The sequence below is a fragment of the Eleginops maclovinus genome, chromosome 10 (assembly GCF_036324505.1).
Source record: "Eleginops maclovinus isolate JMC-PN-2008 ecotype Puerto Natales chromosome 10, JC_Emac_rtc_rv5, whole genome shotgun sequence".
NCBI classification, from domain to species: domain Eukaryota; kingdom Metazoa; phylum Chordata; class Actinopteri; order Perciformes; family Eleginopidae; genus Eleginops; species Eleginops maclovinus.
The window spans coordinates 8,014,937-8,039,412 of record NC_086358.1 but is presented as its reverse complement, the minus strand read 5'-3'; the positions used below and the strand labels follow the sequence as shown (position 1 = coordinate 8,039,412).

Below are 24,476 nucleotides of genomic sequence, written 5' to 3'. Positions count from 1 at the left end.
CAGCAACTTTTTAAATGACCTCTGTCTCTCATCTGTAGGAACACTCACGATGATGTCTCATAGCCCATCAACCCCTGATTGAATAGTATGCATCAAGCTGAAAGTAAACGTTTGTGATGTGACTGATGGAGAGAAGTCTGCCAGTTTACACTCTGCTGCTTACTGGTTATTGATTGCTGGATGTGCCTCTGCTGCCTTGCGAAGATAAATGAAGGGGTTTGTTATGGCAGGAGTAGAGAAGCAGACGCACAGGAGGGGGTTGAGAGTCAAATATGTCCCATTATACTCTACTGAAGTTAAATTGTCTATGACGTTAAAGAGTAGAAGAGGGTTCGTGTTTCAAATAATTGTTGTACTGGTAAAACTTTATATCCAATGAAAGGGAACCGTGTGCTATTGTCTGTATTGAGCAAAGTAAACTCAAAGCAAATGTGATTTTCTATTTCATTGCTTTAAATATTTTTATCCAATTTCTGTCTCACGATAAACCAGTAGCCAGTACTTCCCCCTGCATCTAAAGGGTCACTTTTTACTTCACTTCAAAGGAGAAATCATTCACACACGTTCCCAGCGATTAAAAATGCATTGCATTTTTGATTCAATACAAATGTTCGCATACAGTAGAGGACAGCAACCGTTAATAAAAAAAAGGCGATCAATGGAAAAAACTTGGAGGTGCAAAAACTGAATTATTTTACAATATTTTATACTTTGCAAACTGATACTTGAGGCTTTATATATATATATATATATATATATATATATATAGGCATGTGTTTTTTTTAATATAAGTATATCTTTCAAACAGACAGCTTTGATTCTGGGTAAATATCCTCCTCTACGGTCTGTCATTGCTCACCTCCCTCAGGCACAGAAGTTCCCTTGAGATCATTCATTAGATTTTAGAGGATTGGATTTAAAATGATGACAGGGATTCCCCAACGATCAAATCAACAACATCTTTTTAAACACAAACATCAAATCATTTTTGGGTCACTAAAAGGTTTACTTTGAATTCATTTTTAATTAAAGACTGCTAGGGGCTCATTATGAGTTTGCACCCCCACAAATTCCCTTCATTTTTAATTGGCAGAGTGCAGGCCTGGGACTCCCTATGCGCTCTTATGAGATTAATTAAGCTTTAACGTGAACAGTTAAAAGTTTGTTTGTTTGTTTGTTACAGGGAAGGTCATTACCCCGCATTCGGAGGTAATGCCATCATAATTGGAGCTCATTAGAGTGACTCCCAGGAGTCAAGGAGGCAGGAATCATTTGTCTGGAGTCACTGTGACCGCGATGATGATAAATGCTTCCTCTGGGAAAAGTATACTTTTGGCATGCCATCATAATATTGTGTTGGCTTATGCATTTAAAATACACACACAGTAAGATTGGAAGTTCAGCATTGTATGATTAAAGTTAGGATAAGAAAGATACTCATTATATAATGCATCAATACCATTTTTCACCAGCACTACTCCAATCAATTCTTTATTTTTTGTCCACTCTGCAGTGAAATAACTAACCATGGGAACCAATGCAATGATGCTTGATATGGTGAACTCCGTCTGGCCTTTAAGCTCAAAGGTCATGTGGGCTTTGATAAGGACCACATCAGGGTCTAGAGGTTGACTGCAGTGCAGGCCTGGGTTATTATTTTATTCCTCCTGTACTGTGGATAAACACATAGCTGGTCGATCAGACTCTGACCGGGAGATCAGAATCTGTTTTAACAAGCTGGTCAGGTGCCTCAGATCTATACACTAACTAAACCTTTGACTTTCCTGTCAATTTCTAAGCAGAAGTAGTCAATATATGGAATGAGTGCATGATAGCAGTAGAGAGAGAGCGCTGACCTTAATACCTCACTGTAGAACAAATATTAATTCCCTTAGATTTCACACGCTAATTTCAATCAAGTTATGTGGCGGTGAGGGTACAGGTGTGTTTGGATTAGATCATTCAGCTAACATGCATTACAAATACCCCTCACATCCAAGGTTAGGGGAATGATTGGAATTGTGATTTAATCCACGCACCATGGCCGTTATCATACGGAGAGCTAAGATGTCACCCAAAGGTCAATCATTGGTGCTTGGCTCTGCCTTTTAATACAAAAATATTCAAACTAAGTTTTTGTCCATGGCACTAAATATTGGCTCAAGCAGCTGGCTCACTGCTAGGAAGGAAGTAATTACGCTTTTGATGGATGGGCTGTCCTCTCAAGGACAAGTAGGAAATATAACCAGCAATCACTCCATCAATGTTTAAATGAATAATTAAATGTGTAAGTTGTAAATGTATTATGCCATGCCCAGCAGCACATTTTAATAAAAGATAAACCCTCACGTTCTATGCGTCAGTTAAAACCTGCATGATATCTTGAATTCAAGGGTGAAGATATGAGAAAGAATACGTTTAATCTCTAGAACAAAAACATAAATGATGGTTAATGTTTTGGCTTCTATTTATCCCAAGTTAACGGTAAGTACTCACTGCATTCAAATGCTTGTTGTCTATTAGATTTACAATCTAGGTCCATATCAGACACAGCTCTGCATTTCTTACTGGGATTGTAAATCATGTTTCGGTATTACACTTGTTAAAGAAGAAAAACACAGTTTAATCAGTGAAGCAGTTCTAAAGAAATTAAGAACAAAGCATTTAAGTTGCTTATGACAGTAATTCAGTCTAACACCACTGCTGCAGCTCTGCTAATTAGCTGCCAGCACGCTGACAGTAGGCGATGAGCTTCTTCTCATTCAAATGGCTGTGAAAATAAACTGCTGTGTCAGCATTTTGAATATTTCATGCGTCCTTCGCTGGTGAGGAGTGTCTGATCCTCCGAGCGGTCATAACATTGGTCCGTTACCTCGGAGAGAACAGCATCTGCTCTGACAACCTGTCCGTCACTTTCTGAGCATTCAAAGAGCTCTTTCCTCTCAGTGCACAACTCAAACCCAACTGAGTTTAAACATGCATCAACACCACATTACAGTTACTTTCAGCGTACCCTTAACTTTACACATTTGTATTTTAACATTCATCACACACAAAGTCCCATTAAGTAGCAAGTGTAATGTGTTAAACAAGCTCTCATACCATCTCTTGAGCATCCTAAAGCTAAACTGATATAACATTCAGGTCAGTGAGCTTTAGGTTACTTTGTTCAGCGTGCATTTCAGTGCACACAAACTTTTTCTTTGACGTAAGCACGAAACTCTGTAAACAGCGCTCTCGTGTGGCCATTTGGCTGTAATGCAGCTGGACAAATGAACTGGAATGTGATTTTGGTAAGACACTACAGGCAAAACATTTTTTTCATTTTAAATGTCAGAGTTTTGCTTATTTTGCTTAACATGTCTGCTATTGTTGTTATAGTCAGTAATTTGGATTTACAGAGTTGATGTATCAATGTCATAAAACTACATTAGTGTATAAACACAGTCTAAATACATTATACAGAATTTACAATATATTTAGACCATGATTACCATGTTTTATCAGGCACAGATTATCTGTCGCACTATAAAAAAACAAGGAGGTAGTATTGCGAGTTGCAGGAGTTGCTTTCAAGGGGCGTGGGGGTAGATTGGCAGGTGAAGAGTGAGGTGGAGCATACACTGCTGAAAGCATCTGTCCCCAGTGACAGTTAATATCAAATGTAATTACATTTTTAATAGAAATTTGAATTTTGCACGTCAATTTCATGCAGGCAATTAAATCTGAATCGAAGTGCTCATGCTATATCCATAACCTTGGAGTGAAAAGGATCATTAATCAACGACAGTGGTCAAGAAATGTAGTTCAGGAAGGTTATGTTTAGTCATAAATCACAGGTACTGCAAGTTGTTGAATACGTAAAGGTATAACGCACAAAAAGGAGTGAGTTCTGGTAAAAGACATTTTGACCATGAATACATGCTTCCATTTCTACCAAATAACCTACATAAATCAAAGGCTATGAGAGGCCTAACTTCCTGGTGTACATCATCATGACAGCGTATGTCCTGGGTTAATTGCATTCATTTAGCCTTGGTCTGAGTTAGAATTTGAACTTTGACATGCAATACAGTTCAATAGCAGAACCAAAAATCTAATGACACTATTATTTATTGCCTTTTTCTTAGATTAAGTTATTTTTAGTCTTGTCTGGCAGTGTGACTCTTTCATGAGATTCCCCTTGGACTTTATTACATCTTCATTTTATTATCAAAGAGGACATGATGACCCAAGACAGAAGGATCAAGCCTCTGAAGAGTCTTTCTAATGAGTCCCAGTTGTGATGGCAGCACTGGGGAACCATGCTTAATGACATTGCATGTAAACAAACACTCTACTGTTGAACCACTGTAGTCTAATTAATCTCTCCCCTCAGTAATTACAATGGGAGGAAAGTGGTAATGCCAAAACTTTATGGAAACATTTTGCTACATTTTCAATATTGAAAAACGATCAAATAGCGACCCTTGCAATAAACCCTCACAACATAAATGTCATACACAGCCGACTATAAACAATAAAAGAAAATCATGTTTACCTAGTGTTCTCATGGTACTTAAACAAATGGTAGAAAAATTGCATTTAAAAAATCCTTTATTAATAGAAATGATGCCTCATGGTACTAATTTGACTAATTTAGATAAAATACAGTGTGACAGTTAACTTAAAAATACAATTTCAGCACCGAGTAAACAGCCCCTCCTTAAATGTATGACTTAGTATTGTATTTTTCTGACTTTGCCTCTGATAGTTGATCTTTGCACGGTTTTTATTGCACTGCACAGTAACACCGAGGTAAGCTATTATCTGCTCTGTCCTCATGGATCATGCTTGGTTCTTGGCTGGGTCTTATCGCTAACAATAACTTTTTCCAAAGTCATCATAATGCCCGAGTCAGCTCACAGTTATAATGTCTGTCTAAAAGTTCATTGTTAGACCCTTGTGATGAACTTGGAAAAATACTTTTCAACAATTTATTACGCTGTTGGGAAACCTTTCTTTAAAAGAGTAAAGACTATTTATTTATAAGGTTTCAGTTGTACACACTGGCGGCCTCTCACTGAACCCTATTGATCAAATCATCAGCCAGTTGTCTCTGATCCACAATAAATACAGTTTAATTATCAATGTTATTAAATTGTTAGGTTTTCTAAACTATTTATTTAGTCGCTGTTGGCCACCAGTTCTGTTTTAAGAACCGCAGTTTGATAGAGGGATTTCTGAAAGCTTATGTATACTTTGTTTTAAAAATTCAACGTTGGATGCTGCATTCGTTAACGTAGGTGTTGGTAACTTATAACATCCTTACTAGCAACCATTTCTTCTGGTTGTTTGGAGGCATTTTTAATTGTATGCTGCTACACAAGTACATGTTTGCTGTCTTATGGATTCGGGCCGTTCTCAAATATATTAAGCTTCAACAATGTTGCAGTAAATTGTTAGTGTCCAATGGTAACACGGCAAGTAACTGCACACAATCTAAAGTTTATCAGCATCTTTACCACAATAAGAATACTCTTTAGTTAGACAACTACAAAAAGGGCTTCATTGGTGAATGGGGGCTGAGTTGCAGTCCTATCTCTTACAGGGAAGTGGTAAGTGAGCATTAGATTGCTAAAGGGTTTGTACTTGAGATTTTCAAGCACACTAATGACTCATTAATATCAGTGTTTACCCATTCCCATAACATTCAAGTTTTAATTGCAAGAGAGCAAAACCTTCTAATGGATGCAGATGAGATTAATTAGGCTTAAGCCTCAACAGTAAAAGGTTTGTTTGTTGCAGGCAGGGTCATTAGCTAGCATCCTTTGGTAATGACATCACAAAGAGGGCTCATTAGTAGAGTTCCCAGGAGTCACAGCGGCGGCAAAGAATCCTTTTGTCTGGGGTCATTGTGTCCTGTTTGGTGATAAAAGCCCCCTTAGGAAATGCTATTCATTGTCAATGTTACACTTTGTATCCAAGTCAATGCATTCATGCCAACTTTATACAAAGTGACAGTTTTTTTTAAAAGAAAACTGAATTTGTCTATATTTTTCCCATTACTAAACAGTGTCTTCAGTCAATTAGTATTGTATCCATCCTATACCAAATCAAATGAAGTTCTAGCGTGTAGCCAAACTTGTATTTCAGATTCTTTATGAGGCTGTGATTATCCTAGATACAAGAAGTGCTAACATTTTACAGGGAGGCCAAGTTTCAAAAGAATTGTCCCACTACTGTTGGTTATTTTGGAACATCATCACATGTGAAAACAAATAAGCTTATCAGATTCACAAGTGTCTATTTCCAGAAATACCCCAAATTACCCAATTCCAAGACTGCATTGTTTTTGCCCCAAACTGCATGGGATAAGCATGTCTGTTAGGTGGAGGTACATGTGTACCAAAGACCCCATTTTCATTGAGACCTCTTGTGATGAGAGGTCAAAGGACAGTGTTTTCCCCTCGCTAAAATGTAGTTGTATTTAGCCTGCTAACATAGTTGGTATCACTGGCCTATTGAAAGACACACTCAGATGAAATCAGATAGGAAACACCCACTCCCAAATCTATTGATAGGTGTCGTAAAAGATGTCAATCATTAATGTTTACCGATTAAATAACTGCTTGTTTAAATATTTAATTATTGTAAAGATAATAAAAAATAAAATATAACACTCCCAAACTTTGTTGGTTGCGTTTCAGTGTTATTATTTATAACTTGCATGTTTTCCTGCCCTTTCTAAAGTTTAATGAGGGCCACAAAACAACAACCATGTGTTTTTTTGTCTGCAAGATAAGTTATTAATCAATGCACTACTCTCCACAGATTACACTTTAATTGCAGTAAAGGGGCCTTACTCATTATGTTATTGTTCACAAATATTATCCTTAATTAGAAGAGTTCATGTGATCACTAGGGATCAATGAAGATGATATCATTTCCACTGACACAGGTCGGACATGCAGAGCCTCATTGTGTATAACGGACATCAACACAGAAGGTGAGTAAAACGTAGACTGTGTCGGGATGGACATTGTGCACGTGTAACCATTTGAAGTATGTGATAGGAAAGCTTTGTAATTAATGTATTTGCTTAATCTTTTTTAGCCCAGAGAGCTTTGATATAAAGTGGACCAGCCGCAGTCTGTAGCCTGCCAAGTTCAACCATGTCTTCTGTCAGGACTGTTTTAAACGACTCCGTCATCATTCACCCTCCTGGATTTTATATCATCGGTTTTGAGACATTTCCCAACATCAGTGTCTACATTATCTTTCTAACATTTGTCTATGTGGTTACACTGGTGTTCAATATTTTGTTGATCTACATAATTGCCTGTAACCATTGCTTACACACTCCAAAATTCATGGCAGTTGTCAACCTGGCAGTAATTGATATTGTCTTAAACACAAGCACTATTCCAAGCATGATAAAGATATTTGTCTTTAAGGACAACTTTGTTCCGTTCAACTTCTGTCTGTTACAAATGTATGTGTACTATGCTTTCATATCTTTAGAGTCGTATTCACTTGCTATACTTGCCTATGACAGGTTAATTGCAATATGTTTCCCTCTGCGTCAGAACTTATTCAACACACTGCCGATCATGTCTTGTCTTATCGGCGTTACTTGGGTTTACAGTCTGGGAAGAGTTGCATACAGCATTGCAATCATGACTCGCTTGTCTTTTTGTAATTCTGTCAGAGTGTTTAGCTACTTTTGTGACTATGCACCTGTTTTTAGACTAGCCTGTAATGATTACACATTGCAGTGGTCAGTCGCTTCAACTTCAAGCATGGTGAATGTGATGGTCCCTTTGACTTTTATTCTCCTGTCTTATGTCATCATTCTAGTCACTGTGTTCAGGATGAAATCAGTAAATAATAAGATGAAAGCTCTCGCTACTTGCATTGAACACCTAGTCCTTGTTGCTGTTTTTTTCACTCCTATACTTATAATTTTCTTAATTGGTCTTTATGTGCGATCCATTGACCCGGACCAGCGCGTGCTGAGTCTGTCGCTGGCCTCTTGCCTCCCACCCTGCATAAATTCTGTTGTATATTCTTTAAAAACAAAAGAGATCAGAACCAGAGCTTTGGTACTGGCCAAAAGAGTAAAAATAAGCCCTTAACAAATGTATATTCTATCCAAAAGCTATCATTGGAGAGTTATAACGCTCAGCTGTCACGATTGTGTGCGTGTGTGTGTGTGGTGGAACAGAAAAAAAAGCTCTAAAGAAAAGAAACAGTAATAGTTTGGTCTGATCTACAAGCAATTCAAGGCAACCACATTTTCACACAATTGAAGTATAATATTTTGTGTTCATTATTTAGCTGTGATGTGTTTTTCTTATATTCACTTCAAGTTCTGCTATTAATCAGACAAATGCAAGAGCATGAAACGATGCCAGAATACATATTAATACTTATTCAGACATAAAATATACTTGTTGTATACTGAACTGGATTGTTATTGTTTGCAACGTGTACATATGGCTGCTATATCTCTTGTTTGTTATCTGGAATCCTCTAATCAGAAATACTTTGACTTTATTTTATATTATTGTGTCTCTTTTTTGCATTCCTCATAAATGATTTTGCAAAACAAAATGTCCCTTAGTGTGTGTTGCATGAAACAACATCAGAAATGCATTTTCTATAATGTTTATTTATTTCATTTTTTGTTTCCTGAAAACGTACTGAATAAAACGGGGACAGTATTAGGAGACACCTGTTTTTATGCTCTGATAAGTAGGCATTACATAATCATGTACAAGGATAAATATTATTACTTTTTGATATTTTTAAAATGAACTGGGTCAATGAAATGCATTATTGAACCTCATTTTGTTTGTCTCTGAATCAGAATCAGAATACCTTCATTCGTCCCACAGAGGGGAAACGTACGTTGTTACAGCAAAAGTAGCTACTCCTACTATGAACTTACCAAGTGCCTGTAATTGGTTCAGTTGAAAATAACAACATCATAAATAGATGTTACTCTATATATCTGTCAATTATTTGAAATTATTTCATGATGAAATATAAAACTGGCTTGAGATATACAGTATAGGTTCATGTGGAAATCTACCAAAAAATCTAAAAACGAATGTACAAGAACCACTTAGTTAGTGTTTGAAAGTCTTTTACGTAGGATTATAAATGTATAAAACAAAGTCAAAATAGAAACTGCCAATGTCAATGTGTATGTTAATATGTCTGTGGTTGTCCCCATAAAATAAACAAATAAATGGAAAAAATATATATTGTGTTTTTCACTAATCAAACTCAGTTGTCAAGCATCAGATAAATGCGCCAATAGAATTCACACCATGTTTGTGTTAAGTATCTTAAAACATTATGAAATGTAATGTAACACTTTCACTCCATAAATCATTTAACTTACGAGAGGATATGGACTACAAAACGATGAAGTTGTTCCACCCATGTATTCACTGATAGGAATGCTACGATTTTATTCACATAATGAGTTGACTGTTCGGTATGAAGCGGAACTAAATGAGGAACGGATATTGGCGGAACTATTTTACAGTTACACTTTCGCCCGCTGCTGAAATGTGTCCTCCGAGAAACACTTGCAGCGGTTGGTTTGTTGTTATGAAAAGTCTAGAGTAAAAGTTTTCGCAGGCTATGGAAAAATAATTCAAGTGTCTCAACGAAAAGATCGCTCAAATAGAATAAACAGGTCTGAAAAACGAAGGGTTACGTTAACAGTTGTGTTTGCTTGCTCCGTTCTCGTTACTGTTAGCCGACCTTTCGGTACTTAAGCTAAGGTTATAATGTGCATGCTCTTATTAATGCAGATAAATGACAACGATGAACAACGTAGAAGTGTCGCGTGCTTTTTGTATTTAAGTAAACGTAGCAATAAAACAATTTGTTAAGAGAATCCACGTCAATTAAATTAACGGCCTACTTTTTTTTTTCAAATTCGACTCTGGTATAATAACAGATGTACTCTCAGCAAAGTCTAGGCTACTAAATGTTAGACTTTTAAATGTAAATCTACTCTCTTTGCATACCGAATATTATGACCTCAATGGACAAATAAGACACACCTACTTATTTTAGGGATTCTTTTATTTTATGTGAATGAGGCGTGAGTTATTTTCGTTGTTTGTTAAAATGATATGGGGGCTGCCTGGAAAAATAAAGTACAGATTTTTCCCTGTTAAAATGAGTTAAAATGCTTGTATAGACCTGCTTGGATGTTTTGTGGTTATACCTAAAATAATATTATTACCTGTGTATTAACTGTCTATTGAAACTACCTTGTGTTGTCCTCAGCAGAGCCACTGAGTCAGCACAGGATGGCGTCCCCCTCCCCCCATGACCGCAGCCGTAAAGACGATGATGAGGATGACCCCGTTGATCGGATGATATCCCGCACTGGCTGTGCGGAGCTACATTACGCTGTGCAGGAGTGCATGGCTGAACACCAGGACTGGCGCATGTGCAAAAGTCAGGTCCAGATTTTCAAAGACTGCATGATGAATTTCCAAATCGCCCGGAAAGAGCAGCTGATGAAGCAGCGGCAGCAAACACCCCCTGCTCCAAGCTGAACTCACAAAGCACAGCACACACACTGGCTGGGATGTGTTGAGGACATGCCGGAAATCAAAAGACTATACCCAATTAAAATATTGTTGATTAAAATAAAGTATGAGCAGTTACAAAAACCTGGACTTGTATGTTTGTGTGGAGAGCTCTATAGATAAATGTGACTCACCAATAGATGTAAAAATAAGTGATTATTTGCCAAAGACAAGTTTGAGGACATTTAATATTTCTATTACTTTCTTAATTGTCACTTAAATAGGCAGAACATGTTTCAAAATATTTCTTTATTAAATAATTGGATGCAAACACACTGTCTATTTTCACAAAAGGCCACAATGGCACAATAGTATTATTTGAACAGACCCAGATTTAGCAGTTAGTTAGTTGAAAAAAGTTACCATAAAGTTGTCATATTTGTGCAGTGTCACTGCAACATCACTCCCATGATACAGAAACAATGTCAGTAAAAGACCCACTTAATTTTATACTGGGAAGCATTATATCTTTATTTAAAAAGTGTTAAATCACTATTACTTAATTAGATGTAAGTTGAGTTTGAGTGTAAAATAAGCTTAATCAGAGTAAGCCACAAACCTGCTCTTCATGACGTCCTAAGCAAGTTTTGTCTCAAGAGATCAATGAAGCGAAAGTATATCTTCCCCAAAACACAGGACAGACATGCAGTCATGTGTTTGCTGCTTTGAGATTGCAGCATTAGAATACAGCTGTCGCTCAACAACCATTAAGAGACCATCAGGTAGGCTAAATTCACAGATTGTTTTAATCATACAGTATGCACATTTTGAATTTACTGAGATGTCTTATATACTGCAATGTTTTAATTTGCTCATTGAACTGGCATGCAAATGTAACATGTGGTTTATAACTTCTATAGCATTCTAATGTACAATATATCTTTGTTCTTTAGACAGGAGAGCTTTCAGCAGAGTTCGTCCAGTGGGGAGATCTACTATGTCTTTTCTCAAGTCTGTTTTGAATGACTCTCTCATCATTCATCCTCCAGGCTTCTATATCATTGGGTTTGAGACTTTTCCCTTCATCAGTGTGTACTTGATCTTTCTCTCGTTTGTTTATGTGATCACAGTGCTGTCCAATAGTTTGGTGATCTGTGTCATTTTCTTTAATCATTGTTTACACACTCCAAAATTTCTGGCTGTGGTTAACCTTGCAGTAATTGATGTTATCTTGAACACATGCACTATTCCCAGCATGATAAAAATATTCCTCGTTAAAGACAACTTTATTCCATTCAACCTCTGTATGTTACAAATGTTTGTCTACTATGCTTTTGGGACTTTGGAGTCATATGCACTTGCTATACTTGCCTATGACAGGTTGGTTGCAATATGTTTCCCTCTGCGTCACAACTCGATCAACACAATGCGGAGCATGTCATGGATTGTCAGCCTGACTTGGTTTTTTGCTCTAGGAGTAAACGCATTCACAACAGGTATAATGACTCGGCTGTCTTTTTGTAATTCTGTCAGAGTGTTTAGCTATTTCTGTGACTATGCGCCTGTATTCAGGCTGGCCTGTAATGATTTTTCAATGCAGTGGTCTGCAGCTTCCTTCCTTACCATTTTGCTCCTTGCAGTACCCTTTGCTTTTATTCTACTGTCTTATATGTGCATTCTGGTGACCGTATTCAGGATGAAATCTTTAGACAGTCGTGTGAAAGCTCTGGCCACTTGTGTAGAGCATATCATCCTTGTTGCTGTGTTTTACATTCCCCTTCTTAGCATATTCACTATCGGGTTTTATCTGGGTCTGATCGACCCGGACCAGCGTGTGCTGAGTCTGTCGATGGCCTCTTGCATCCCACCTTGTGTCAATCCTCTCATATATTCTTTGAAAACCAAAGAGATCAAAATCAGAGTTCTGGCGCTGGTAAGAAAAAATACAGTTGGCACATAACAAATAAACCACCAAAAAGCAAACCTTTGAGGGTTAATGAAACACAGCACTAAATTAATAGAGGAAAAATTGACAGTATTAAGTCAATTGTTCACTAGCGTGCTGTTGCTGGCATCTTTTATGTGAATTAGCTAAGCTTTACTAAAGTAAAACTCAACATGTTAATCACACTGCTTTTTTTGTTAAATCTACTGCATTTCACAGTGTTAAAAAAAGGAACCAAAAAGAGCATGAGAAAATAGAGCAGCAGCCTTGAGGCTCCGTTGCTCCTCATCACTAAAGCAGGTTATGGGCAGACAGCATGCATGAGCCAAACAAACAAATCTCAAAAGATATAACTCTAAAGGATCATTGTTTTGTTGTGCGCAGGTTTTGTGTTGTAATGTAGATACAGTTTGAGAACCATTTAAGACTTCGTGTCAACTTTGTTGGTAACTATTCATTGTCTGAACTTTATTGAATTTGAATGTACATCAACTGTTTAGATATCTTATCTGTGACTGATAATAGTGAATATTGTCTTATGTTTGTTCATACCAACAATGGAGTTAAATAGTTTTGTAATTTATCTTTCACGCGTATATGATTTTAAGCCATTTGAAAATGTGTAAAAAGTGTAACAAGCATTAAATATGTGGATTTATATATCTGTGTACTTCATTTCTGTTCAAATAATTGATCTAGCAAATCTTACGTGCTGAAAGAAGCTACGGCTATTTGGTTGTGCCATTCTTAACTCTGCAATGAAGGGGTGCCTGAAAATCAGTAATAGTGCAGGTCCAGGTTTAGACTCTTGAAAAATGATGTTGACTTTCAGCAAAAGAAGAGAGATCACAGACCCTGACTGCTAAATAGATCGCCTGGTCAGGGGATTACCCTGGAAAATTGAGGCTTAAAATTTCTCCTTATTCTTATCTTTTAAAATCAAGCAGTCATCACTTTGAAAATACTTGAATGTAACATTTACATGTTTGAAGATTTGACTTCATCTGTTTTTAAGAATGAACAAAACCTGAGAACAGAACTTGTTTAAGGAATAAGAAAATAAAATGACTTTGTGTATGAATGTGAGATTCCCTGACTGCAGTACCGCTCCCGCTGCTCCGATTCTCCGGCCCATCTCACGCTCCATTGTTCCCTCACCCGAGAACAAGACCCCGAGGTACTTCAACTCCTTCACTTGGGGTAAGGCCTCATTCCCTACTTGGAGTAGAAAGTCCATCGGTTTCCTGCTGAAAACCATGGCCTCAGATTTGGAGGTGCTGATCCTCATCCCAGCCGCTTCACACTCAGCAGCGAACTGATCCAGTGAGTGCCGAAGGTCACAGACCGATGAAGCCATTAGGACCACATCATCTGCAAAAAGCAGAGGTGCAATCCTTAGCCCACCGAACTGCAGACCCCCTCCCCCCACGACTACTAAAAACTTCCCTTCTAAAATAATAGCTAATGATTCAGAGAACAAGTATATATAAACTCCAGAAAACAATTGAATTAATGAGCTCTTAAAACCCTCTTTACAATCACATATGATTCCCTTGCACATCACGTAGAACATAACGTCTCAATTAAGACATTTCATGAAATAAAGTCTGCTATTGAATTGACTTGAATTCAACCTTAGCATTGAAGTTCTAATCACTCATGCCAAAGGAGCATTACAAAGCCAAACACAAGACCAAATGTGACGATTGATATCTAGAGAGGAAATTCTAGGAGTTGGCAACCTCAGACTTTTAGGCAGTGTAGTAAGACCAAGACAACCAACCCTTCTGCTGCCCTGGAAAAGTGTACTTCAAATGAAATGAACGCTTCCTAAACCCCATTGTGCAATGTGACGTTTTTACCTCTATGTTGTTTTGTGTTTATTTGCATTAGTAACAGCAAAAACTTGGATCAATTAGTTGAGGTTTGCACAGTTAAAGGTTTGCTTGTTAACGACAAGGTCATAAACAGAAGTCTCTGGTGACAGCATCACAAATTAGGCTCATTAAAACAACGGCGTGTTTAAGAAAGTCATCATAATGCATGTTGTTTACGAACTTTCTTTAAGTCTTAGGGTCTCGTTAATGCATTGACAAAGTACATTAACATTTACTCAAAAGGGGTCATTCTTATCAGTGAGGGCAATAAAGTGCTTTTGAACTGAGCTTATTAAGTCTAATGACATAAAAAGTAATGCCCTGATCTCTGTGGATTGAATTAATATCATTAAAAGGTTCTCATCTTCTCAGTAGATTATCTGGGGAGATCAACAAGGAAAGTATATATTCCACTGCATGAGTGGTCAGACAGTTAGAGTCAGAGTTACTGTTGGTCTAGGTCATCAGGTAAGCTTCATTGATTAACTATCACAAAACTGCTTTAAACACTGTTAGGTTGAATTGTATTAATTATAATGGCATGATAATGATGCATATGAGGCTGTTCAACGTCTATGTGTGATGTGATTTATTTCCTCTTTAGCAGACCAAAGAGCCATCCTCCATCACGGGCTGTGGAGATCTACTATGTCTTTTCTCAAGTCTGTTTTGAATGACTCTCTCATCATTCATCCTCCAGGCTTCTATATCATTGGGTTTGAGACTTTTCCCTTCATCAGTGTCTACTTGATCTTTCTCTCGTTTGTTTATGTGATCACAGTGCTGTCCAATAGTTTGGTGATCTGTGTCATTTTCTTCAATCGTTGTTTACACACTCCAAAATTTCTGGCTGTGGTTAACCTTGCAGTAATTGATGTTATCTTGAACACATGCACTATTCCCAGCATGATAAAGATATTCCTCGTTAAAGACAACTTTATTCCATTCAACCTCTGTATGTTACAAATGTTTGTCTACTATTCTTTTGTGTCTTTGGAGTCATATGCACTTGCTATACTTGCCTATGACAGGTTGGTTGCAATATGTTTCCCTCTGCGTCACAACTCGATCAACACAATGCGGAGCATGTCATGGATTGTCAGCCTGACTTGGTTTTTTGTTCTAGGAGTAAACGCATTCACAACAGGTATAATGACTCGGCTGTCTTTTTGTAATTCTGTCAGAGTGTTTAGCTATTTCTGTGACTATGCGCCTGTATTCAGGCTCGCCTGTAATGATTTTTCAATGCAGTGGTTTGCAGCTTCCTTCCTTACCATTTTGATACTTGCAGTACCCTTTGCTTTTATTCTACTGTCTTATATGTGCATTCTGGTGACCGTATTCAGGATGAAATCTTTAGACAGTCGTGTGAAAGCTCTGGCCACTTGTGTAGAGCATATCATCCTTGTTGCTGTGTTTTACATTCCTCTTCTTAGCATATTCACTATTGGGTTTTATCTGGGTCTGATCGACCCGGACCAGCGTGTGCTGAGTCTGTCGATGGCCTCTTGCATCCCACCTTGTGTCAATCCTCTCATATATTCTTTGAAAACCAAAGAGATCAAAATCAGAGTTCTGGCGCTGGTAAGAAAAAATACAATTGGCACAGACCAACAAACCACCAAAAAACAAACCTTTGAGGGTTAATGAAACACAGCACTAAATTAAAAAAGGAACAATTAGTAGTAGTAAGTAAATTGATCACTAGTGTGCTGTTGCTGGCATCTCTTATGTTAATATAAGCTTTACTAAAGTAAAATGCAACATGTTGATGATACCACTTTTTGTTAAAAAAAAAAACAGCATGAGAAAATACAACAGCAGCCTTGAGAGATCGAAATCAGAGTTGTGGCACTTGTTAAAAAAAGTAAAATTGGCACAGACCAATGTAAGAGCAAGTCTTTGAAGGTGTTAAAATGTCTCGGTAGACGCTTATAAATTCAAGACCTGGGAGTCATTTTTAATACCAGAGAGCATTGGTACTGGAGAAGCATTAAATTGCCACATACTATTTTCATTTCCAGCTTTAACAATCTGCCCTCTGCCGTTCTAACACTACAGTTATCAAAATATGATGAAGAATATTATTGAGAAAAAATACTTTAAGGGGGATTTTACATTGGGCCAAACCTAAAATATATACAAATTGAATTCAAAATGTTTTTCTTACTTTTTTCATATTTCATGCAATAAATGTCTGCACTTTTAATACCTGTGTGTTTGTTTCTTCTTTTTTAAATTTTTATTAATTCAATTCATTTTCAGCTGTACTGTTCCTTACAAAAAAAGCTGTACACTTTAGCGGGGTTAAAAATAAAAAGATTTCTCATTTTAAAAGGAGTTTGAGCAAAAACTAATAATATTTCTTGTTGGCCTTTGTTAATACAATGCACCTGCAAATAAATAACATGGGACATAACCACATATTTCCTCAAGTTTTAATTGTCTTTATAGGTGCAACTGAGATTAATTAGGAAGAAGTTTAAAAAGTAAACAGTGTTTGTAAAGTTATTAACTACCATTCTTCGGGCCTGTTGAACGACTAATCTATCCTCATGGAATTAACTCTGCAATATGTAAGTTGTCATGCTGAGTTAATTGTGACCTAATAGTTAATATCGCATTGTGAGTTATCCTAGCTAAAGTTAAGGCAGGATGCACTATCTGCCATGTTGTCATAGGAGGTCAGGGTCATCAGGTTGAGGCGATATACGCTCTCTGATTGAGCTCTGATTTATGCGGTACTGAAATGAGTTATGTAAATTATATGATAGGACTTAACCTGGCAATATTTTCTGACTTAAACTGTCATCTACAGGCAAACTCAAAATCAATTTTCATTATAGGTTTCAACGGTTCAGGTTACAGTTTCGTCACGTTGGTGTACTGCTTCTCACTGACATAACTAAGGTTACAGGAGACCCAATTATTACAGAGGAGTACAGATCACAAGCAACCCCAAGTGTTTAGCTTTATCAAACTTTGCATATTGAGTAAAATGAAAAAACCATGATATTGTTCATTATGCATATATTAGCATTTGCCATCATTTTGTTTATTTCCACAAAGAGCAGTGAGATGTTTAAAAAGATCATTTGATCTGCAAAAATCCCACCTAACAATTTACAGTATAACAATATATTTGTGTGATCAAAAAGAGCTCTAAAAGGGGTTGGAGAAAATAAAAGTGTCACAAAACCAATTTCCCTTCAGAGCAATGAAAAAGCAGCTATTGGCACATGATAGGGTGGTTATTGGATCAACTGAGTTTTTTAATGATATGAATTAACAGATGTACACCACATGTTAGATTATCTGAGATAACAACAAGTCCTTTGACTGCATATATTAACTTAGAGCATTGTAACATTTGAACAGATGTGGTATTTGAATAAAAATGTACATTCTACTTTTTCAAGACATTTTGACAACATGCCTAGAGAAAGTGATGATGAAAAGAACATTTACTCTACATTAATAAGTCCTTGTTCTTCTAAAAATGTGGTTACACTGTAGAGGAAATAGTGAAGAGTAGTGAATGGTAATCTAATGAGTGCCTGCCCTCTTGTGGGTTTATGTGTGCAATGCAAGCCGCACCATGAATGACACTCAGTTGTTAATGTCACATAATTGTGTGACAGCACAACATGGTCTACTATGTTTGTTCCTAAAACTGCAAGCTTTCTTGTGAATTTAATCACATTTATTTCAACTTTAAAGACACACTTGGTTCATGAATCTCAGATCTAAGGCGTAGGTGGTAAATAATAAAACCTTATATTCGAGATGTTCATTTCTGTCAATCATAAGGTCATTAATCGACTACTTACTGTACCTGATTTAATCAAGATATGAGACACATTTTGGATATTTATGTATGTGTAAACTCACCAAATGTGTCTGTAAATGCTCCAACCTAATAAGACTAATACAATGTACTGCATCTTCAGTGTGCTCATTAATTGGGACAAATATCCCGTTGTGAGTCGCACATGTTCAACAGCACATCATGGTTCCAGCAACCTGGATATTTATACTTGATTTTTCTCCCAATTATTTTCTCAATTTACCCATAACCCATATGCCAAAACATAGTTTAAAACACACAAAGCAGCCTCTGGAGTTGCCTTCAATTTTGGAGGTTTATTCAAACAACAGTTCAAAACCCAAATATAATTGGTTTATTATGATATATGTAAAGACAAACATAAAATCCTCACAATAGACACTATAAAAAATGAATATTTGGTAAAAACATGGTAAAACTCATGTCTATACTAGAGTGTAAACTAGAGAACTTACCAACCAACAACCAACACATAGAGAAATGTGTCAATTCAAACATGCAAATACAAATGTATGTACCACGTTTACTAAGCACAGCAACATACTGACGTTTCATTTGTATTACTAGATTATTCAATATCGTCACTGTAGTCACATATAATGCAACCTTTTCATGTTAAATAACAAGCAGTGTTTAACATTTCAACCTTTTTTTGGCACTGATGCTAATCCTATTTCTTTTGTAAAGCTTCTTGAAAGACATCAGAATTTCCTCTGTCTTCAAAGAGTATATGATAGGATTGAGCAAAGCTGGTGCGGTGTTGGTCAAAGATGAGTTTATCATTCTGACATTAGGATGCATGTGAGAGACTACTGACACTATGTTGGTGACAATAATTGGTATGAAGAAAACTGCCACAAGAATCAGGTGAGAGGTACAAGTTTTAGAGGCTTTGAGTCGTTCCTCTCCTGATGCAATCCTGCCTAGTGCTATTGAAATGCCAATATACGATACCAATATCAATATAAGAGGAATACAGAGGATTAGAATAAGAGCTACATATGCCATTATGTTATTTATAGACGAGTCATTGCAAGCCAGACTATATACTGGTGAATGATCACAGAAAAAGCTGTTTACCACCAAAGAGTCACAGAAGGAGAGGTTATCAATATTTATAACAGTAAATCCTACTAAACTAAATAAAGTAACCCACGACAATAGCAACAATGCAGCGATAGCCGGTGTCGTCACAATACTGTGGTACCTTAAAGGGAAGCAAATTGCTATAAATCTGTCATATGCCATAGTGGTAAGTGTCCATGACTGTACAGATAAAAAGAATAAAACAAAGAACATATAACTTAGGCAAGCTTCATAGACAATGTATCTTCGGTCAAACAAAAAAGTATCTAAGAGTTTTGGGATGAGAGCTGTGCTCCCACACAAATCAGTCAAAGCCAGGTAAAACACAACCATGTATTTAGGAGTATGCAGAGCCCTTACATAGTAAATAACAGAGAGAAGAAGGCTATTCCCAAGAACAGTCATGATGTAGACAAAGCACAGGAAAACATAGTAATACTTAACATGAGGCATGTTGGAAAACCCGCTGAGATAAAACTTAGCAGGACGAACAAATGTAGCATTCACTGTGGAAGCTGCTCTCACTTCTGAGATCATCTTATATCTTTCTTTAGATCAACAAAAAAAACACACACACCTCAAAACATCAAGTGTGCAGTGCCTTGAAGTGAGCTGCTCAGTGAGAGGCTTGACATTTATTTCCAACCCCTTTCTTTGTAAGCCATTAGGAAAAGCTGGTTGTACAAAATGGCCATTCAACGTATGACTGAAGGGAAGATGATTGACAAGGTAAAGTATTCAACTCTGTTAACATTTGTCACCAGGGTAATCAATGCCAGCAATCATTCAGCATAATCATGATTCAACAAATCTGAGGGATTTAAACATTTTACGGAAGAAACTCATCATTATCTTCATATTCATATCAAAACACCAAAACAATGTCACCGTCACATTGCTCTAGCCTGAATCGGATCAAATTCACACCTAATTGCAGTTAATGTATTCACTTTATAATCTTGTTGCTGTTCCTGCTCATTTCTGACACAGACTAATATGAAGTCATTCTAATTGGTTATTTTCCTCAGGGAAAATGCAATGTATAGCCCTGTTGTACTTATCAATAGGCAGCATGGAATAGAAATATCCTGCTGTGAACAGGGGCCTGCATAAAATAATCCCTATCAGTTTTATTGTAAAGTATATTTACAACATTCCTCCACTTTACCTTGACATGATGCAACCCTTTTCTGAAAATAACTAATTAAATCAAACGTTTTCAACGCCACCAGACTCCTTATCCAAAAACAATCATTTTACCTTCGCAGATCACACAGTTGCTGCTGCCTCCGTAATTTGGTAAAGAAAGAAGGAAATAGCTTTCTGACAGCAGGGGAGAGCAGTGAAGGTATTCTGAACATGTAAATCCTTTTTTTGAATGGAAGTTTGAATGTGTGTTAATAGGCTGTTGCCATTTATTGTGTCTACACCTATAGCCGTAAATGATATTATTGTCCAGGTGAACAAAAGTTATTGTGCTTTTGGCTGTAAGTCAGTGAGCTCAGTCAGTTTCCCAGAACTGACACAACATACACAAGAAAATAAAGAGCGTCACACTTAAGTAAAGTAACAGTATGACAAAGGCCCAAATTATTTTGGAGTTCTCAGATTATGGTCATGTTATGGCCATCACAGCTACATATTACATTTCAGCTCACACTGTACTGTACATTTTACATTTATATTCAATGTAATATTCCATTCCTTACACACTTAATGTATATATAATATCCTGGAAATTTGTATTCCGACATGTATATTTTCTCCTTTTTTTAATGCTATTTTATTTCTATTGAGATGTTTACATTTTGAGTTGTTTATTCAAGTCTTTTAATTTCTCTATTGTACAATGCCTTGTCTTTTTATGTTGCTGCAACGCAAAAGAATCAATCAAGATCAATAAAGTATTTATCTTATCTTATCGAATGTCACTATGCTTTCCTTCAGTTATTCATCCAATGATATAATCTAACAGTGATTCAGCAATTTCCATCAATCACTTTAGATATGTTCCACTACAATCTTGGTATCCTGATAATGCCTCTTCCACTTCTTTTATAACATCAGACTACAATTATATGCATATAACACAACAAAAAATATGAGCAGCAAAAACAAACTGCCTCCCTGAGAACCATAATGTAATGCATCAAGGCATGCGGCAATGGCAAGCTGGAAAGAGAGAGAGTGTCACGTAGCTTTCAGTAACCTATCATGCCTCAATCGTTTACATTTTTCACGAGGCAGGATTTTCAGAATCACAACTTTATAATTACTTCCTTATCATCATTTTGGATTTCTTTCTGATTTTAAATATTTTTTTCATAGATTCTTTGATTTCTTGTGTCTGCAAAACATAAATGATTGGGTTCAGCATTGGAGGAAAAACAGAGGTCAGAGACAGGTTTATGATCCTGGCATTTGGAGATATTTTTGAATCCATGGTAAATGTGACTAATATTGGGACGAAATAGATAATTACCAATGAAAGATGAGCTGTGCAGGTTTTAAAAGCCTTCACTCTTTCCTGAACTGTGGCAACTTTAGACAACGCATAGCCAATGCATGAATAACTAAACAGAATAAATGAGAGTGGAAGCCAAAGAATTAGAAATACTAAAAACCAAGCAAAGTCATTGTTAGGTTTATAGTCATTGCAAGCCAGCCGATACAACTGTCCGTGGTCACAGAAATAGCTGTTAATAACCACAGACTTACAGAAGGAAAGTCTTGTGAGAAGGCACACTGCAATAAATGTCACAGTAATAACAAATACCCAGAAACAGACAATCAGAGACAGCATGGACCTGTGGGTCACCTTCACTTGATAGTGCAGTGGGTACATGATAGCTATCAGTCTGTCATACGACAGTGCAACTAGATTAAGAACCTGCATTGAAAGGCACGTGTAGCAGAAAAAAAGAAAAGCCAAGCAGTCAGCGTAGGGGATGTTCTGATGGTTAAACAGAAAGATATCAAGAACCTTTGGCACCAGAGCAGAGCTACCACACAGGTCCACAAATGCTAAATTAAAAACTACAATATATTTGGGAGTTCTCAGTTATGGTCCAAGTATATTATGGCCATCACAGCTGTGTTTCCCAACACTGAAACCATGTAAACAAAGCAGAGGAATACATAGTAATAATTGATATTAGGTATGCCAATAAATCCACTTATGATGAAATATTCAGGACGCACAAAAGTCATGTTTTTTCCAAGAGCTGAGTTGAAGAAGTCCATTGTGAAATACCTCTCAAACCAAAGCTGTGTGAAGCACAGTGTTTAATGCAGAGAGCAGTACTGTGTATCAGCACTGTGTTCTGTTGGACAGAGCTGAGCTCTTCTCTCTCGCTCTCTTTCTGATGATGAAGCTCTGACGAGCGTTAAGCTATTTGCAATCCCTTTCATTGTTTATGTCAAATGAAAGGTCTGTTCCCTTGAGTCTCTTGTAGGCAAGCACCAGAAAAAAAAAAAACTTTCCTCCAATGAACTCCTTGCACTGATGAAGTCTACTGACAGAAATATCCAATGCAGCTATCTAGTGGAAGCCTACGGAGCAGGAGTGTCAAACTAAATGTACTAACACTGAGAAAAGGAAATCACATCAAGAGGCAGACATAAACAGTTGATCTCAAAGAAGGTTTTTATTTTATTAAAAAATGTGAACATATTTGATAATATTGTGAATGTGAAATCAGCCTTTGACATTCACCTTGGTCCAAATAAAGACTGAAAAAAGTCAATTAAAAAGTTGTGCATAGCCATCAAGCATTTCTGAAGCTTAAGAATTAGTTCTGACAACATGATACAAGCAGGCTAACAAACAGCAAACAGGACAATGGTCCTTCTCTCTTTACTTTCCCATTTACCTACTTTGACTTTGGCATTTAACCAAAGTCCATTTATTCATAACAAAAATATAATTGTTAAAGCAAATTAACAGGGATGAGTACTACGTGAACTTTTGGGGAATTATTTTCTGCCATGTATATATTCGGTCCATAATCTAAAACTCATTCTAGTGACAAGCCACATTTCAACTGAAATTTAAAGCATTAAAGTTTCTAAGTATAATTATAAAATGTTGTTTTTTATCCACTCAAACCACTCTTCATATTGGTATAAACCACATCCATCCTTGATGATAACCTCACTCAGGATAAACATTTAAAAACATTTGGGCAAATTTGGGTTGTTCATCTTACACATTTTAAATTCAATAAATCCCCTCAAGAGTCTACATTTTTTGCAGCTGCTTCACAATAAAGGCCTTCAGTAAAAGTCAGAATGTACCTGAATAACCAGAAGGATTTAAAGTGATGAGTGTTGAGTTAGAAAATACAGATTGATTCAGAACAGAGAAGCGGACCAAAGGACAAAATATGTCTAGTTTCTTTTTTAATTTGAGGGATCAGAATCAGAATAAAGGTACGTTTACACACACAAGGCATTTGATTTGGTGTCTGGTGGTGCAAACACAAACAATCTAAGGTCAAAAATATAAAGACAATAAAAATAATTATTTTTAAGAAACTATTTAGCATTACAAAAGAAAATGCTAAAGACAAGAATTTACAACACATTAACATTTAAATATACAAAGAACCTTAAAAGCAAAAAAGAAAACTGAAACAGATAGGATAATGGGAATATATGGCAAACTACAGTGAATTGTAACTACAGTGGAGGGCTGTGCAGACGTGTGCAAGAATGCGTAAAATGCAGTCAGAGCTGAGCATGAACACGGCTTACAGTATTGAGAAAGAAAAAAGAACAAGATGTTGTTCACATGATGTGCATTATTGTAATGCATAATGTTTGTGGGGGGGTTAAGGCTCACTGTCAGTGTCCATCTACTAACATGAAGAAGCAGAATAAGGAACATCATTTCATAGCAACACAAATATATGTTGTACTCACTGATTTGAAGAATTCAAAATCGGTTTATTTGTATGCTCTTGATTATGCAGTAAAAGACTCAATTAAAAGTAAAATTACTTTTCTAATATACAGTAGACTCCTTCAAGACAACATGCACAGAGACAAACTTTGATCACAATAATGTGTTTCCAGAATATCTTCCTTATACACAAGCACGTAAGCACAACTAAAACAAATAGCAGAAAACTCTTTCTGGAGGTGTGTTATGTCATTTCTATGGAATTACTTGTGTTGAA

The 24,476-nt window shown here is 36.6% G+C and overlaps 6 protein-coding genes across 8 annotated transcripts; 4 read left to right on the top strand and 2 right to left on the bottom strand.

Moving 5' to 3' along the window:
* The first annotated feature begins 7,154 nt into the window (after nucleotides 1-7,154).
* Nucleotides 7,155-8,117, top strand: LOC134871143 (olfactory receptor 2AT4-like). Its single transcript, XM_063893758.1, has one exon. It carries the CDS (start codon nucleotides 7,155-7,157, stop codon nucleotides 8,115-8,117), a length of 963 nt encoding a protein of 320 aa, XP_063749828.1.
* A 1,358-nt stretch (nucleotides 8,118-9,475) lies between these two features.
* On the top strand, nucleotides 9,476-10,576 carry LOC134871416 (cytochrome c oxidase assembly factor 4 homolog, mitochondrial). Of its 3 annotated transcripts, none has more exons than XM_063894195.1 (2): nucleotides 9,476-9,589; nucleotides 10,294-10,570. In XM_063894195.1, exons 1-2 carry the CDS (start codon nucleotides 9,505-9,507, stop codon nucleotides 10,566-10,568), a joined length of 360 nt encoding a protein of 119 aa, XP_063750265.1. In that variant the 5' UTR covers nucleotides 9,476-9,504; the 3' UTR covers nucleotides 10,569-10,570. The 3 variants fall into 3 exon arrangements, with proteins under 3 accessions (XP_063750265.1, XP_063750267.1, XP_063750266.1); XM_063894197.1 differs by having other exon boundaries at nucleotides 9,527-9,691; nucleotides 10,297-10,576; XM_063894196.1 differs by having other exon boundaries at nucleotides 9,532-9,691; nucleotides 10,294-10,576.
* A 577-nt stretch (nucleotides 10,577-11,153) lies between these two features.
* LOC134871415 (olfactory receptor 1M1-like) lies at nucleotides 11,154-13,146 on the top strand. The gene is made up of 2 exons (XM_063894194.1): nucleotides 11,154-11,323; nucleotides 11,495-13,146. The coding sequence occupies exons 1-2, from the start codon at nucleotides 11,245-11,247 to the stop codon at nucleotides 12,499-12,501; spliced, it is 1,086 nt and encodes a 361-aa protein (XP_063750264.1). The 5' UTR covers nucleotides 11,154-11,244; the 3' UTR covers nucleotides 12,502-13,146.
* Nucleotides 13,147-15,011: 1,865 nt separating this feature from the next.
* Nucleotides 15,012-23,578, top strand: LOC134871096 (olfactory receptor 1M1-like). The gene is made up of 2 exons (XM_063893692.1): nucleotides 15,012-15,951; nucleotides 23,505-23,578. The coding sequence occupies exons 1-2, from the start codon at nucleotides 15,012-15,014 to the stop codon at nucleotides 23,576-23,578; spliced, it is 1,014 nt and encodes a 337-aa protein (XP_063749762.1).
* LOC134870898 (olfactory receptor 1-like) lies at nucleotides 18,844-19,833 on the bottom strand. The gene has a single exon (XM_063893407.1). The coding sequence runs from the start codon at nucleotides 19,831-19,833 to the stop codon at nucleotides 18,844-18,846; it is 990 nt and encodes a 329-aa protein (XP_063749477.1).
* On the bottom strand, nucleotides 21,569-22,539 carry LOC134871065 (olfactory receptor 1E16-like). Its single transcript, XM_063893655.1, is given in 3 exon segments — nucleotides 21,569-21,746; nucleotides 21,885-22,359; nucleotides 22,362-22,539. Coding segments are annotated over 3 exon segments (831 nt in total).
* Nucleotides 23,579-24,476: the final 898 nt, after the last annotated feature.